The sequence below is a fragment of the Chaetodon trifascialis genome, chromosome 18, assembly GCF_039877785.1.
Source record: "Chaetodon trifascialis isolate fChaTrf1 chromosome 18, fChaTrf1.hap1, whole genome shotgun sequence".
NCBI classification, from domain to species: domain Eukaryota; kingdom Metazoa; phylum Chordata; class Actinopteri; order Chaetodontiformes; family Chaetodontidae; genus Chaetodon; species Chaetodon trifascialis.
Window position 1 is genome coordinate 2,821,187 of NC_092073.1, and position 17,458 is coordinate 2,838,644.

General features: G+C 40.2%; 1 protein-coding gene across 1 annotated transcript in view; it reads right to left on the reverse strand.

Moving 5' to 3' along the window:
- The window catches only part of snx7 (sorting nexin 7), a 46,961-nt gene extending 37,830 nt beyond the window's left edge, over positions 1–9,131 (reverse strand). The window contains exon 1 of the mRNA XM_070986373.1: positions 8,966–9,131. Coding sequence (XP_070842474.1) covers positions 8,966–9,049 — 84 coding nt within the window. The 5' untranslated portion in view covers positions 9,050–9,131. The remainder of the gene's footprint in view (positions 1–8,965) is intronic.
- Between the last annotated feature and the right edge of the window lie 8,327 nt (positions 9,132–17,458).

Consider the following 17,458-nt stretch of genomic DNA (forward strand, 5'->3'; position numbering starts at 1 on the left):
ATGCAGTCATGTTCATGATCTGACGCACCGTTTCAAACTACAAGTTGAGACCTCATGCTCAGGCTTAGTAGGGGTGGGCGGTATACCAGTTTCGTCACATTCACTGGTGTCACATTCTTGCAAGACTTGGATTTTTCAATACCGTCCTTAATGTAATAAATGTTTTAGCATCTATAAAAATAGTAGAGGGGTAGGCACATACTCAAAGAACTGGAGTTGTGGTGAGATGTGGAAGTGACATAATGAGCAACACATACCAATTTCTCTGCTGTTGGCTGCCTGTTACTGCTCCTCAGATTTAGCCAACGCCGACCATTACTTTCGCCTTTAAAAACAAATGCTGCCAGCAACAGATTACATCAGATGTCACTAATGGAGTGACTTCAGTCAGCTGACGTCAGGCCAAATGGAAATGACCTCCACTCTGCAACATCTTTGTAAAATCAACAGTGTTTTTGCGGTTCCCACCACAAAGAGTCAGACCAGCTGATCACATCATGTCAGTTTGAGGAGTCATGTTGTCCCAGTGGAACTTTCCTACTTCATATTTAGCACTGACCTTCATACTTAACCTGCAATGCTTTGCTGAATGAGAAAGAAATAATTAATCCTAAAACGAGAAATAAATGTCATAAAATGTTGCAGAAAGCATTAAATTTACATATGTCCACACACTAATTCTATATTTGAAAACAAGTTCAATTTTTCTGTTCATTGAAAATAACTTTCTTTTCATTTTTTGCAAGACATTCTTCACAATTGCATGCAGGAAGCAGAAAAAAATCCTATTCACAAACTGGATAAGATTCTGATATTGTACATTTGGAATACATGTGAAATTACAAATACAAGTGAAATTATATATATAAATACAGGGCATATGAGACCAGGCCCCACCAAACGAGTGAACAGACATCCCATCGATCAGCATGACAACCCACTCTACCTCCTGAGTCACAGCCACCCCATATGACAGCATCAATACAGGTTGCCATCTCTCAATAATAAAAAGGCCATATTCAAGATAATGTACATAATATCTAATGGCAACATCTGTCTGACTCATTTGTAAGCACAGCCTTTTCACAGTGGACTTGTTGCATTCAAATGATCCAGTTTATGCAAACAGCAGTGAACCATAAGTGTGCTGCCTGCAGGTCTGTGTTCTGCAACAACAGCTGAGAAGCTGCTGAGGTCAGCAGACTGAGCCCCACTCCCTTGCACTGCTTCACACTACAAAAGCTGACGACAAACATGATGACTTCTCGCTCCCAGACAGTCCAGTTATTATCTGACCATACAAACAGTGTGCAGCAGAGAGCACTTCATCAATTTTTCTAAAAACCACAAACAGCACAGTTTACTATCAGTGTGTTAACGGAACATGGCAGCACATGGTGTACTAACTTCTACTGAAAACAACTAAAGGTTATTTAAACCAAATTATATGCAAAGAGTAACCATGACTAACAGCCATGTCTTTGTGGTGAACTGGTTGTTATGGTAACAGCCTGAGGAAAGGAGGAAGCAGCACTTCCTACCTCTGCTTACAGGTACCACGTATGTCATGGTAAAGTGCAGCACACGAGACTGGAGATGGTGCAAAGTTGTGAAAGCTCCATATGGCTTCTTGCTGCACATATGTTACATTTAAACATGTTGGACAACCTGAGGCAAAGTGTCCACATCTAAAAATACTTGTATTAAGATTGGTGGTTCAGCTTTGAATCATGTCAGTAGCAGCTCAGTTGTTATAGTAACAGCGTTGATGTGTTTCAGTTGAAGTGAGGAAGAGCCCTATAGGTACATTTATTTAAATACCCATGACATGTCTTAGTGCGACTGGACTAACTGTAATTTCAACGTCACTGACATCAGTTGTCACTCAGCAACCTAAGTTTACTTATATGGGGGTTTTCATAGACAGCTTTCCCAGGTGGTTTTCCAAATGTTCTTTTCTCAGTCAGCATGAGCACATGCATTAAATGTCTGCTGAGGTTACTTGTTGAAAATGGTGCAGTTAGGGCTAACATACTGAAAATGTAATAACAATGCAAAAAAAGACAACAAAAAAAAACAAACATATATACGTATGATAGCTTTTAGACAACTGATATTATCATATCAGTTGTCTAAAATCTGTTGAATTAAAAGTAATTTGAGACGTGTGATTTCTAGATCAGTAGTATTCAAAACATGATCTTTCATCTTTCATCATCCCGCAAATGATACTACTGAAGCTTAAAATTAAGATTTTGAAACATTATCAATACTTTGAATGTGAAATAATGTGATGTTTGTTTTTCTGTCATTCCAACCTGCCTTCTGTCTTCAGTGCATGTGTATGTAGAAAAAAAATGTACAACCAGGTGTGTTAATATAAGAAAATATTGCAAAAGGCAGAGACAAGAAGGGATTGTATTTTCCCCACTGAGTCCATTATTCATGTGGAATAAGGTATTAGAATTGTTGCTATGGTTACCTGCTGTATGATGTGCTGTACCTTGCACACTGATTTAGAATTGAGGTTGTAGTGTTGACCAGAACCTTTTTTCTATGACCTCATGTGGTCATATAAGGAACATTTGCCAGCCAACCAGGAATAAGTGTCAGCTTTTCTGATATCAATTTACAGTTAGTAACTATGGCAACAATGGAATGCAGTGTTTCAATTCATCTTCTATTCAATAAAGAAACATTTTTGGAAATTTTGCTTTTCATTTTGGTAACAGCTTTGGTGCTGTAGTAGTTATTACTTTGCCCATTTACTGTTTGTTTGATGCCCACCATTAGCCTCATTGTCTATGTATTGCTAAAGTCTTCATTTTGTGAAGATGTCAACAAATTCAAATTGAAACTGAACTGAGAGCTAATCTGATCTCTGTAGTGACACATGCAGAATTTCCATTATTGACATGACTATTCTTCATTGCCCAATTAATCCAGCAACATTCTAACTTTAATAGTGAACTAGCACTAAAATTCATTCATGTATCACATTTGAGTTCAAGCAGTTCATACATTTATTTCTGGGTCCACAGGTCTGTTAGCAAACAGGTCAGTCCAACTGTTCTGTCTGCTTCAGTCTGTTATTTAAAAACAAGTTGTGTACACACTCAGTCGCCATTTTAGGTTCACCTAGCTGAAATCGTTACGGTCTTAAACAACAGGCCTGCAATAAATCGTGCCTTCATGAAGGTCCTAACACTCACTTTTAGTGGAGACGGTTTAGGAAATATGTTGATTCAACTGTATGATCATTTTGGAGGTTGCAGTTTGGGGTGCTGTTGAACTGTATTGAACTCGTAGGTGTTTCTATTATTTTGTCCACCATACTTAAACACACAAGTGTAGGCTAAATAACACAAAAACAACTTCCAGCAGTTACGGAGAAAAGTCTCATTAATTTGGAATGGTGTCACTCTCTTCTAGCTCTGCATTTGGTCTCTACCAACTCCTGGGGGAAACAGTTAGCTACTGAATGTACCATTTAGTCTACAACTGTCAATATATTGTTTGGTAGAATGGGTTTTTTGAGCTTTTTCTCAGAAAATTGCTGCTTTAAATAGTTTCACAAAAATCTTTGGAGACCTTGCAAGAGCTGCCACTCATGTCATGGTGTTACTCATGTTATTTCTTCAAGTTGGAATCACAACTCTTCAATAAGAGTTGAAGAATTTTTGATGCAATACAGGTGCCAAAATACTAAGTACACTTGTATTTTGGAGTGCAGATTTTCGCCAGGTGTGGAGAACAGGAAGTTCAGGACAGGCTGTGTGTCCAGAGTGTATGCATGAGAGTAATGGAATGAAGGGAAGACAATATGCAGGTTCCAAAACATCAGTTATACAATGAAATGTCCATCCATCCATTTTCTATACCGCGTATCCCTTTCGGGGTTGCGGGGGGTGCTGGAGCCTATCCCAGCCGTCAACAAGCGAGAGGCATGGTACACCCTGGACCGGTCGCCAGTCGATCGCAGGGCACAACAATGAAATGTAAACAAAGTGAAAATACCAACATAAGAGCAAAAATTCCAAACTGAAGCAGCTGTGCATCACTTGTAGCCCCTAAAACAACTTACAAAAAAATGATAAGACAATATTATGATTGTGGCTGAGGCTGGACCTAAGAAAGATGCAGTTGACATTTCCCAGATGAATGGAAGTTGAATTAAATGAGTCAAACTGGAAAACTAACCAGGAATACCTCTTTAGGTTTATCCACACCAAAGTCATCTGGAATTACACTGCTTAATTCTCCAAGATGAGGGTTGGTGGTGAATACATCAACCCAGGCCCTGGTAGTGGTGGTGGTGAGGGAAAGGAGAGAAGAGATGGTACAGTGGTGGCTGCACTTGTCCCCACTGTGGTTGTTTGCTTAGTGGTAATGTCAACACTAGTGCTCATTTCATGACTGCAATCTACAAAACTGCTAGCACAATTGCTAACACTTAAGCCAAGCTAGCTGGAGATTGACATCCCCCAACACAACTCAAAAACCAGTCAAGTGGACTATAGATCATTAGATCATATTATCAAAACGAGAGACTTTTATCCCACAACAAAAACAAAATATTCCATACATTACTGTATTTTCCGGACTATAAGTTGCTCCGGAGTATAAGTCGCATCAGTCAAAAAATGTGTCACGAAGAGGAAAGCCCAGAGCTCTCAAGTCTCATGCATTGGGCGTGAGACACTTGCATTTCAACCTGTTAACATGCTCACAAGCCACACCTTGTATTTGTAAATACTAATAATATTCCCAAAAAAACAAGACCAGACATTCAACAGACACATCTGGCTGAATATGTGTCTGGTATGTTAACGTAAAACATTAACAGATAATTAGCTACACAATAGCATAAACATAACATACCTGGGAGGCTGAATATGCTAAATTAACAACAAGCGAGCAAGTCGAACAAGCAAGTTCACCAAGCTCCCGATCTTATTCCACGTCACTGAATCCATTGAAATCTACATCCTCTGTGTTGGTCCTGAACAACTCCGCCAACTCCGGAGGAAGATGAAGAGACCTTCTCCTCTTCTGCAAGGATGTCGTCAGACTCAGCATCTGTTCAAGTTATTCCGGCCTTTCTGAATTCTGACAGGATGGTTTCGGTTGCCACCGAGGTCCATGCTTTGTCGATCCATCCAAGGACTTGCTGGAAAGTTGCATGGCGCATCCTCCCCATTGCCGTGAAGCTGTGCTCTCCATCCACCATCCACTCCTCCCACAGGCGACGCAAGGTTGCCTTAAAGCTCCAGTTCACAGAGATGTCGAGTGGCTGGAGTACTTTGGTTAAGCCTCCAGGGACAATGGCATTGGGGGCATTTTGTTTGTGTTCAGTCTTTATGTTGTCTTTTATTCAGGTAATTTGTGGTGCAGGAGTGGTAGAGTTGCAGCATATAGTTGTCACAAGCCTAGAGCGCCCTCACGCAGCTGTAGACGATAATCCGTAAACTGTGACCTCACCAGATTTTACAGTAAGTCGCAGGACCAGCCAAACTATGAAAAAAAGTGTGACTTATAGTCTGGAAAATACAGTAATGTTGTAAGACAGTTGAATACAAAAGACACATTTAAATAAAGCTCATATTAGGCCTGGTGATAAGAGGAAAATCTGTGATGTGTGATAAGATTGTTCAGTATTACAATGATGATATGATTTGTGATAAAGAAACCGTAACTGTAACAGTGCATATTAGCTTTACAGTTTCTATGTCTTTTGCTTTAAAGGGTACACTGCTAACATAAACCCAAACATTGAGCCTATGTCCATTGAATTGTGAGAAACTTATATTGGACATACCTTTATTCAACAAACTGTACAAGAATACCGTGTTAACTAATTTCTCCAGGGAGGGTCAGATTCCTGGATGGGCAGACCTGGCCTCCCAGGGGCCCCCAGGGATTTTGGGCCAGCCTAATAATCAAAAGGTTGACTTATAATGATTATACTTATAAGTTACACCAACCTGCTTACATTTTTCTGACAAGCAACCTTATAGGAATGTAACGATACCAAAAACTCACGTAACAATAAAACCTCAATAAACTCCATGATACGATATTTAGAGAGAAGGAAAAATGAATTTCCTTCTTTCATGAAATAAAAGCAGTCAGTCATGACCTCAGCTTGTGCAAAAAAACTGGCACGAGTTGACTTTGGGAATGAATGATGGAACTATATACATACAATTTCAAAACAAAAAGCCAGCCAGCCAGTCCTTTAACATAATCATTAAAAGAGCTGTTCCATCGAGTGACCACATCCAAGATCGGTTTATGTGCTGGCAGGTTTAACAGTCTCTGTTTGGTGCTCAGCTGAGCTGAACTGAAGTGAAAAATGCTGCTACATGGCTCACTGGACCAAGCAGACGGCTTGAGCGGCTTTCCTTTAAACCTGCTTGTAAGCAAGGTTTAAAGTGTTTCAGCTACGTTGAGTCCAGTGTGTGGTTGGAAAAGGGGCTGCGTCTGTAGGACACAACTTTCCATTTCCCATTTGCTGCTCATAACATGAGCTGTGACTGTAATATAGCTCTGAGTAGCTCATGAAGCTCACCCATCTGTGGTTATTGAAATGAACTCTTCTCCGAGGCTCTGTGTCTCTTAAGTTTTTGTCTCTTGGCACAGAGCTGCTATCACTGCTTAACCAAAGTGTGGCCTTGATGAAATTGTATACTTTGGCTCCAGCATGTTTATTAACCTGTGAAATACATCATTGTTGACCGCAGAAAATGGCCTTAAGTGTTATTTCTTCAGTTCTCAGACTGTTATGCAGAAGTGGGGCTCCTAATGCTTCTTTCAGGCTCCTTTGGCCTGGATGAGGCTTTTTGTCACAATATGTTGTTGTTGTGGTTTGAGCTTTTCTGGGTGATGATGTGTCAAATGTCTTCTCATGTTTGATGTGTTTGCCATAGTGTAGTTGACCATTGTCAAGCAGTATTTTGCAAATTGCATTTGTCAGTTTCCTTTTGACAACTGTCAGTTCTTGAAACAGGAAAACCAAAACGCTGCCACACATCAGTTCTAACAGTCGATGGAGCATCCTCAATCTGTTTTGTTATCAGCACGTTCATCCATAATTCTCTCCATGATTTGATTTTTAGCAGTGCTTTGTTTGCACACAAAGGATGATGGGTGTCTGTCTTCTTGACTACTATGATTGTACCCTCTGCTGTCACAGTTGATTGCATCACAGTCCCACAACAGCATCAAGCCATATTTCTATCGTGAGATTCGGTAAATCGTTACATCCCAGCAACCTAATGAAAATACTCACACTGTTTTCTGTCTGTAGAAAAGGGGGAAGTGTGTGACAAACCTGTTGAAAGGTTGACATGGATAGTTGGGACTATTATTTGACTAACCCCAATCAAGCAGTTGAAGTTACCTTAATGTAACAGACTGAAGGCACCCACAAAGAAATGGAGCATATGAGTCCATGTGCAATTCAGTTTGCAAACTGTACTTATTAACAGTATATTTGTATGTGTTTCTGTATTGAAATTTATATTCATTTTTTAATTTCTTTTTCCTCTTCAGACATTCGATCTGGTGGATTTACACATTGTGTGCGGCATATTCTGTTATTATGCAATCGCTTCTGTCTGGATGATATTGATACTGCTAGTAAAGTGTATAAAACAGCAAAAGCTTTACTGAAGGCAGTGATTCATTCTGTTTTAATGTACTCAATAACACCATATAAAATTGACTGTGCTGTTCAAAATTCTAGAGGTCTCCTTCCAAATAGGCCTCCCTGACTGATTACAGTTGATCTGTATCAATGAGATGATATTTCAAGCAGACATTGTTGCATCTCCTGCCTGTAACAGTGTCAATGAAACTAAGGCATTCTAGACATCATTCAAGAAGACTTTATGGCAAAAATGTACTACTGGATTGCACCAGACTGTATAGGTGTGTCTAGTGGAGTGACCAATGAGTGTCGCAGGACTGGGGCCCTGTGTCTGACTGCTGATTTGCGACAAAGTCGACTGAAGCTGCAGTTCTGTTCCAGATTTGATTGAGGCCTCCCTTTGTTCACATTTTGACCTACGTCAAGCCCGGCACGAACACACAAAAAGCAAAACACACAATAAAGCCATTTTCACCCTGATACTCTCATTTTTCTAGCACCATGTTCACACATTTGAGAATATGACATTGAATATACTCCACATGTGGACAGGTTCAAATTGGCAAGTAGTTGCAGATTTGATAAATAAGAAGCCACATAAGAAGAAGCCCCAGTGCATGCAACCTTCTGGCATGCAGAAAGTCTTACACCAAACTCCATAAAGGAATTTTAAAATATAATGTGGCCTTGATTATGTGCATTATGGATCACCTGCAAAACACAACTCTGAGCCTTTCTCAAATCTTCAGGAGGAATATTTTAATTCGGCCATGACGCAATCGACTGTTAAGCATCTATTCAATACCATCTAAACCGTAACTGTTGATTTAAGTTCTCATGCTATTGCTTGAACTACAGTAGAACCTGGGCTGAGTTACATATATACTGAACTAAGCGTTGGTTCATGTTATAGAGCTAAGGCGGATTGAGGGGGGTGTCTGGTATGGAGTTTTCCTTAAATAAGCATTAAATTATTCAAAAACTAAACGGATTTTGGCGTCAGTCTGTCCCTAGAAAACTTAAAGCAAAAATCACATAGGACAGCCGGGTCCTAAGGTCGACTCATCAGCTGATCCAGGAAATTTGGTTTCCTTCCTTTTACGTGACAGTCTGTGGTCACGATGTGAACCACAGACTGTAACTCCATTCTGCACCGACTGCAGAAGGCTGATTAGCGCTCTGTTCTTCTACAAGTGACAGTTAAAGCGGGTATGTTGATGCCAGGGTCAAATCCACGTAGCACGAAAGGCAATGGAACTGTCTGAAGCTGAGAGTTCGAGGCTTTCGCCTTGTTTTCAGACAGCTTTACTTTACCTTGCTGAAAACCTCCAGGTCGTCGTCCTCGTCCAGGTCCAACATGTGTTCCGAGAAGTCCGCAGGGACGGTGAGTCCACTCATCGCTCTCCTAAACTTTCTAAATGAACTGGGCTCATCAGACAAACCTGGGAGGTAAACTTCCAACACAACTTCAGAGCGGTGGAAAGATACCGAAAGCGAACGACAACAGCACTTCCTGTAATGCTTTTCAAAATAAAGGCAGCGCGTCTGCAATCACTTTGGATAGGAGTCGGTTTCAACATTCTAAAGAAATTATTTGTCAGGATTTTTGAACAATATTTCTTTTTATTGTCATAACACAGCAACACACTGGGAAGGACAGAAAACGCTGCACATTTAGCGTTCAAAATAAAGTTCTGATACTGAATGCTGTGATAGGCTGCTGATGTTGGGATCATGGGTCTGAACAGAGCGGTAATGTCAGTTAAAGTTCCACAGAAGAAAAGGTATTTCTATAGCTTGTAATGTCTGTTTAGGTTAATACAATTGCAGTCTGACCATTATTTTGTTGCCCACTAAAAAAGCAATGTGTACAATATGATAATAAACAAAATTCAAAATGATCAGAATATTTTTTGGAATGACTTTCGGGAATTCTCTTGTGTTTTTTATTTATTTATAAATTAAACTAGGCCTAATTCAACAAAAACATTCCTTACACATGTCCTGTTTTTGTTCTTCGTCTTACTGTTGTCTCAACTATCATACTATCATTCATTGTTCACTCACTTTTACGTTTCTGAAAAATCAAGGTACTTCCGCTGTAGTGCTGGCGAATTCCCTCTTTACACAACTGAAATCTTGAGAGCGCAGATGCGGAAGGATCAGTGTAGCGATCACTCCATTATTCTGTTGGGACTTGTAGAGCAGGATTGGACAGAAGCTTGTAGGTTTTCCACAAAATTCGAATCAATGGAAATCTAACCATCCCGGAGATATGCTGTGCTGTGACATCGCGTTCAGTAGAAAAATATGTATATAAAAAAGATTAACCTACAACAAAGAAGAGAAAATCTCTCATTTAATCAGCCAGTGCCATGCATGCAGAGTTTACATCAAAAACTGATCTTAGTGAATGTGAGCTTTCCAACACAGAAAGAGAAGAGTGTTCCAGACTTGAACCAGATGCACATTATTAATATGTGAAAACAGACACGAATAACACAGTAGGCCAATACCCTAAATTAAAGCTTTTTTATAAGCTATGTGCACTGAAAGCTGAACTGCAGCATGGATCTTCTGCAGGCATGCATTGTATAGTCTCAAATGTAACGCTCATGAATGCTTAAAGTCTGAAAACCCATGAAAAGTGTGAGATACACTTATGATCCATATTGATGATAAGGAAACAGGAAGCAAGTGAGTTTGAATACTTTGGCATTTTTTAATTATTATTATTATTAGTAGTAGTAGTAGTAGTAGTAGTAGTATTATTTATTTATTTATTTTTTATTTATTTTTTAGTTTGGACTAAATTAAGTTTGATGTCAATATGAGGAAACTAATCAACCTTTTTTTTTTATAGGATATCTCTCCAAGCAAACTGAAATGATGAGTTCATGAACATTGTAGAAGATCAGGGGAGTAGGCCTTTTGGTCAATGGAAACTGAATCCCTAAATTGCCACAGATGCTGTGTCATCGGTGTGTGAATTCATATGTACATCACTTTGACGTGCCAAATGACTAATTGGAATTCAACATTAATTTTCTTCAAAGTAGGATTAGGAAAAACTTCCTGTCTTTCTTTATCAGAGCAGCAAATTCTTAAGCCCAAATATGCAAAAGTGCAGTTTATTGACGGTGAGCTGGATCATGTCCAACATGTTTTAGGGTGAACCACATGCATGAAGTTATTTTCAAAGACTGTTCTGAGAGGTGGGGATGTTAACACAAAGCTGTCCAAGTAGCAGCTGGACTGGGTATTATGTTAGACTTAGACGGTTTCTTTATTGATCCCAATTTGGGAAATTATTTTGTTGCAGTAGCAATTAAACATACAGGCAAACACAGGATGTACACACAATTATTTAGTAACAAAAAGTAAAAAAAAAAAAAAAGTAACAAAAAATATCAACAGGAATAGAAATAAAAATTTAACTAAGTAAAACAAAATATAGTTATATAATATGTATTATAAGATATAATACATATTATATAATAAAAGTACAACATAACTAAGTATATAAACTGTATTTACAGCAAAAAACATTTGTGCAAGTAGGCCAAATGTGCAATATTGCAGTAGTGCAGATAATATGTAAAAGTAATATGTAAAACACAAGAGTCTGTGAGGTTGGTGGATTAACTGTCTAAGTTACTGTTGTACAGTGTGATGGCTCGTGGCAGGAATGATTTCCTGAAGCGGTCCTTGTGACAGCGGAGCTGGAGCAGTCTATGAGGTGGTGAAGAGGATGTTCAGGGTTATCCATGATGGATTACAGTCTGTCCAGTGTCCTCCTCTCCACCACCTCCTCAAAAGTGTCTAGTTTCTAGCCAATGATGGAGCCGGCCTTCCTCAGTTTGTTCAGTCTGTTGATGCTCCGATGCTGCTCCCCCAGCACACTGCAGCAAAGAAGAGTGCACTGGCTACAACAGAGAGTAAAAGATCTCCAGCATCTTGCTGCACACGTTGAATGATCTGAGCCTCCTCAGTCTGCTCATCCCCTTCTTATACACAGTGTTGATGTTAGTTTTCCAGTTCAGTCTGTTGTCGAGGTGCACTCTGAGGTATTTGTAATCCTCAGCCACTGTGACATTCTCCCCCAGAATACACAGTGGTTGTTTGGTCGTCCTGTTCCTTCTGCAATCAATCACCTACCTACCATCTACCAGACCATTCCACAAAATCTTCCACCACTGCTCTGTATTCCTCCTCACATCCATCCTTTATACAACCCACCACTGCTGAGTCATCCGAAAACTTCTGTAGGTGGCACGATGAAGAGTTGTACTGAAAGTCTGAGGTGTACAAGGTGAAGAGAAAAGGAGACCGAACAGCCCCCTGTGGTGCTGCTGTACTACTTTCCACAGTCTCTGACAGAACGTTGCCCAGTCGGACAAACTGCAGTCTGTCTGTCAGGTAGTCAGTAATCTAAGAGATTGTGGGGCGCGTCGACTCCCAACACTCGCAGCTTCTCACCGAGGAGCAACGGCTGGATGGTATTAAATGAACTGGAGAAATCAGAGAAGGTGATCGTCACAGTGCTGCTGCTATAATCCAGGTGGGCGTGAGCACGCTGCATGTTCAAAGAGGCATATGAAAGTAGAGGGTCATTGGTTATCCTACTAGAAATAGCAATATCAGGAGTTGAAGAATTACCAGGCTGCTCGAGGGTTCTGGCTCCACATGACCAGCACAGGAGAGGGATGAGGATAAGTGACTGGTGCTTTGATAGTAATGGGACTACTTGTTTTGGCTGATAGGGGAACACATGTGTGGGCAACTCTGTGAAATGTTTCTGGACAGTAGTTTTGCCTTTAACCGCTTTGGATGAATGGCATTATTTCTAAATAACTGCATACGTTGGGAACAAACAAATTTTTGCAGAACTTGTTCTTACATTCTCAATAATAGAGTCTCTTGTAATCAGGGTTGTGAGGATGACGGGGGTCATAGGTGGGTGGTGGCTTGGAGCTGGTTGCCCAAGAGTGTCAAAGAGGTTCTCAGGCACCTGGAGCTGCAAGCCAATGGGCTTCACCTGATTTTGAAGGAGTCTGCCGCTTTGTTAGACTGGCCAATTACTCCCTGTTGTCAGAGGACAAACTTGTTACCCACCTGGATAGACCCAGATGGAGGAGTACATGAGTGTCTCCAACTCTGCTTCTTGTCATTGATGACAGTCTCATAAGGAGCCGGTGTGGAACACTTCCATGTCTTGGGTTTAGCTGTAAACCATGACCAGGCATCCTCCTTGTAGATCGGTTCTGTGGTGACAGAGGGACCAAGCCAGGGGAGGGTGATGTTGTCGTTGGGGATGCAGGAAGCTGCTGCAGCCAGTCTACAAGTCAAATGTTTTGGAATGAGAACTACTGGAAGTAGTTACATGTGAAATGTATGTGGATGCGTGTTGCTCTGTGAGAAAACAAGGCGTAACTTTGCAACAATAAAAAGTTATTTTAATTGCATGATGTGATAGTAGCTATTGGACCAGTTCAGATGCTGGAAAGATGCACTTGAAGAAATAGTAATGTAAAATGCAATGTGGAAATGGTTCAAAGAAAGTGTTAAAACAGACAATGCATTAATAGGAGAAGCCATGCAATTGCACCTTATGAGACACAAAGTGCCTCAAAACAATGGACTTTGAAACAAAATACACTGGGGAAGGTTTTGACAGTTTATTTCATGTTCTACATTTTTAATAAAGTAGAGGAAAATTGGGAAGAGAGACGCTTTGTGCCCTCATCCCTTCTAACAGATGTTCATCTGACCTGTGTTTGTAGAGATCTGCAGTCTCCTCTCCTTTCTCCTTGTGTGCTCCTGTGTTTCCCCCCTCCCTTTGTCTCCTGTCTGTCTCTCCGCTGTCTGTCTGTCAGTCTGAGTCTGTCACTGCAGGGGCGTGGCCGACAGGTTGGGCTCAGCCTCCTCTCCTCCTGGGCACATCTGCGCTCAATCAAGCAATCAAGACTCACCTGCCAACACAGTATTTAAGCACCAGAGTTTCAACAACTATTTGTCAAATTGTCTCTAGAAAAGTGCTCAGCTCATTGTTAGTGTTTTCTTTTTTTTCCTCTTGCCTGCATTCCTGACCTGTGTTTCCCTGTCTGTGCTCAGGTGTCTAATGCTCACCTGCTGTCGGCCCTCCCCTGTCGCTTTGCTCTCACCAAAGAACCTGGACCTGTCTCCACTCATCCTCTGTCACTTTGGATTCTGCCTTGTTTGAACTCAAACTTTGCATTGTAATCATCAAATTGTTAAAACGTTCCTTCCTCATCTGTCTGAGTTAGGAATTCTGCTAAAAACACAAGTGTTTTGTGGGGAGTTTGAAAGACAGTGAGCCTGATCCTTTTTGTTGCTGTGGTCTTAATCTTTGAGACCCCTACCTCCAGGCAGATCATCACATGACCGAACCATGCATGGTGTTTGATAAATAATCTTACATACATTTTCTGTAGACTATACATATATTCTGACATGCAGTAATTGATGGTGAGGTAGAGACAGAATGACCTATAAATATGTTCAAATGAAAAATCTGTATTCTTAATTTCCATTCTAGGGCTGGGTCTTTTTTAAGGATACCTATTTGATTTTGTTGTGTGTTTGATCATACAAAGGTATTTAACTTTTTACTGTGAAACTTATGCGAATATTGTGATAATTACAGTGACTGTAATAGTTTCACAACAACTCTCATCTTCACATCTAAAATCATACCTATAAGGAACGCAGTCATTTGCATCTGAAAATGGGTGCAAAAAAGATTTGACCATCTTCCAGTTAATAGTCAAATTGCACTTTGGCCAGTTTGGGTTTAAGGATTTGCTGCTATGACAACAGCTGCAGCTAAATCTGCTTTGAAGGACTGAAAATCCAAACTTGTATCAAACCATCAACAGTCAAATCAAGCTCACTCAGTTATGAACAACAGGGTTGGTCACCAGAAATTGTTTCTCTCCATGTGGTGGTTCTCAATGACTGTCCAATGAATGAGTTCCCTGTCCACCCATGTGACCTCATATTTACACTCCTCAGTTCATTTGTAACAAGGAACTGTGAGTACAGTACACAGCAGCCCAGAACTCAATAGCAGCAATGTATCTTGTTTTAGGTATTTTCTTTGATCCGTATCAACTCAACAGAACATCAGGTGTGACCTATATTGAGGTCCAATACTGGTGGTGGGGGATGAGTCCTAGCTCTCAGTCAGCATTCCCATTCAGCCCAGTCAAGACAAGTCATGTTCTTCCACAGCAAACTGGGAGAAATATGTGCCTGGTTTTGTGCACAGGCGCTTTGCTATGGGGAAAGCAACAAACACAAAGTGTTGACACAAAGTTGAAGCAGCACACCACTGACTAAAATAGCATTAAGATTTCTCTTCATTGGACCTAAAGTTCAGATCCCATCAACCAATAGGTGATGAAATACAAAATGTCCTGGCTTGACATTAGAATGTTTCCATTACTGATAAACTGATCTTTAATGTATCAGCATATGTGTGAGAAATGTACAAACTATTATCAGAAGCAACCAAAACCTCCAAAAAACTTCAAGTCTCAACCTGTGATCATTTCCAAGTCCAGACTGTGATGTGCAGCTCATTTCTGAAAGCTCATTTCATGCTCAGCCAGCACACTGCACCTGAAACAATATAATATATCCCTGCATATTTGCAGAGCAAGACTTGGTATCAGCTTCAGCCTTGTCAACACATGGCTGCACAGTCAAACTCTCTGTAGCCTTGAGGACTCAAATAACTGTCAGAATACAACGAGAGAGTGCAGGCTAACACAAAGCTGCTGTGTACAGATGGAACAGTCATTTGCATAATGTGATCATAATCTGTATTTACTGCAGCGTGGCTGGCCGGCAGGCTGCACTGACACACAGCCTCAGCTCCACCAGCAGAGGACAGACCAAAAGATGTCACTGTTGCACAAGCCATGCTGTGTGTCGCGGCCCAGTCTGCCCCTGGTAGATGCATCCTGGCTATTGATCACAGACTGCACTTCACCTTTCCTCCACTCCACAGAAAGCCTTACTCCTGAAAGAAGAAGAAGAAAAACCTTGCAGAAAGAAAAAAGCTGATTCTTTTGCAATTTTCACATATTCGTAGGATAAAAATTGCTTTTGTAGGAGCCAGAGATTCTTCACTTCATTTATTCCCCAAGGACAAAAAGTGTCCAGAAAAAGATTTTTCTTTGTTTGGTTTTGTGATCCAATTTTTATTACTTTTTCGATATTCTTTAAACAAACATAGTGTCAGGGTGTATATACATGTAACCCAACCCCACTCCCACCACCCCACCCTGTCCTCACCCCATAACTTCAAAGAAGGAAAAATTTAGGAAATTATAGAGGGGAAAAAAGAAAAGAAAAGCTATTTAAAGAAAACATTGAATAAACACATACAATCCTATATTCAATTCGCTCTAAACCCATTTTCTCTAGTTACATACACATGCTTACAGAGGACAATTTGAAAAAGAGGTAAGAACGAAAACAACAAGCAAGGTGTTAAAACTTCCAAACAAAGTTACAAACAAAAAAAGAACACGCTCCAGATGATGTGGCATGCCAGGCAAGAGTGATGTAGTAATGTAGTGCTGTACGTTATTTGCTTTATATACAGAGCATTCTGGCTATTCAGTTATTTTAATATTATGGCTCCATCTGGATATGACATGCATATTGTACATTGGCATTATGGTATTCATCTGTAATTGCCCTTCGTCTTACAGGTTTATCTTATGTAGTCTGTATCTGACTAAACGTCAGTTAAGTAATAAAATAAAATAATGATTTATTTTTTTAATCTATAGGAATTTCGAGTAGGATATTTCCATATTAACTAAATTAGATTGTGTGGAAGACACTTATGTGTTTGTTTGTTTTTTTAAACAAAATTGCCAAGTCAAGAGAAAAGCAATTTGTCAAGTTAGCCTAAGTAATATTACATGTGTTTTTTGAGGCAGAGTTCATGTTGTTACAGTGGTTTGGAAATGTAGATAAATTCATTTGAGAGTAGTTCTAGTTCTTCAAACTGCTAAAATGTCAGTTTTTTATATCAAGAAAACAAAATAATCTTCATGGAAGGGAAAAAAAAGAAGAAAATCCCTGTTTTTTTTATTTGTAGGGGGAAATTCCAAACAGCGAGTCTCCACTTGTTTCGATTGATCCCAATAAAGCAAAGCTGTGGATGATCAAGTTATGACGCATCAACTAAACTGACTGTCAAATTGTGCATTTTCATTGGAATCAATGATGTTTTACTCCCAGCTCACTTGTGTCGATGTGTCATCATGTCGCTCGCTCAAACATCACCAATTATTCCTAATGGACAGAAGATAATCAATACTTATTGATCCATTCTCTCCTCTACAGTAACAATTACTGCTCGTCTTCCGCTTGCCTGGGTCAGATTGTTCAGTCTGCACTCAGTGCACGTACACACTCACATATGCACACACACAGCGCCGCACATAATTATCTATTCAAACACTCCACGGGATATTTTTTCTGTATTTTCTCTAAATGCACAGTGCCAATGGCATTACAAACAATGTGTCGTTCCACTTTTGGCATTTTGCAATTCAAAACGATGCGAGTGCTGCCTGAGCGGAATACTGAGGAGCAAACAGGCGTTTCAGCCAGCAGCATTAACATACAGGGAGCCATTATCACATCTGGCCTTTGCAGCCAACAGGAAGGCTGCTAAGTGTGTGTGTGTGTGTGTGTGTGTGTGTGTGTGTGTGTGTGTGTGTGTGTGTGTGTGTGTGTGTTTGTGTTTGCCTGCGTGTTTCA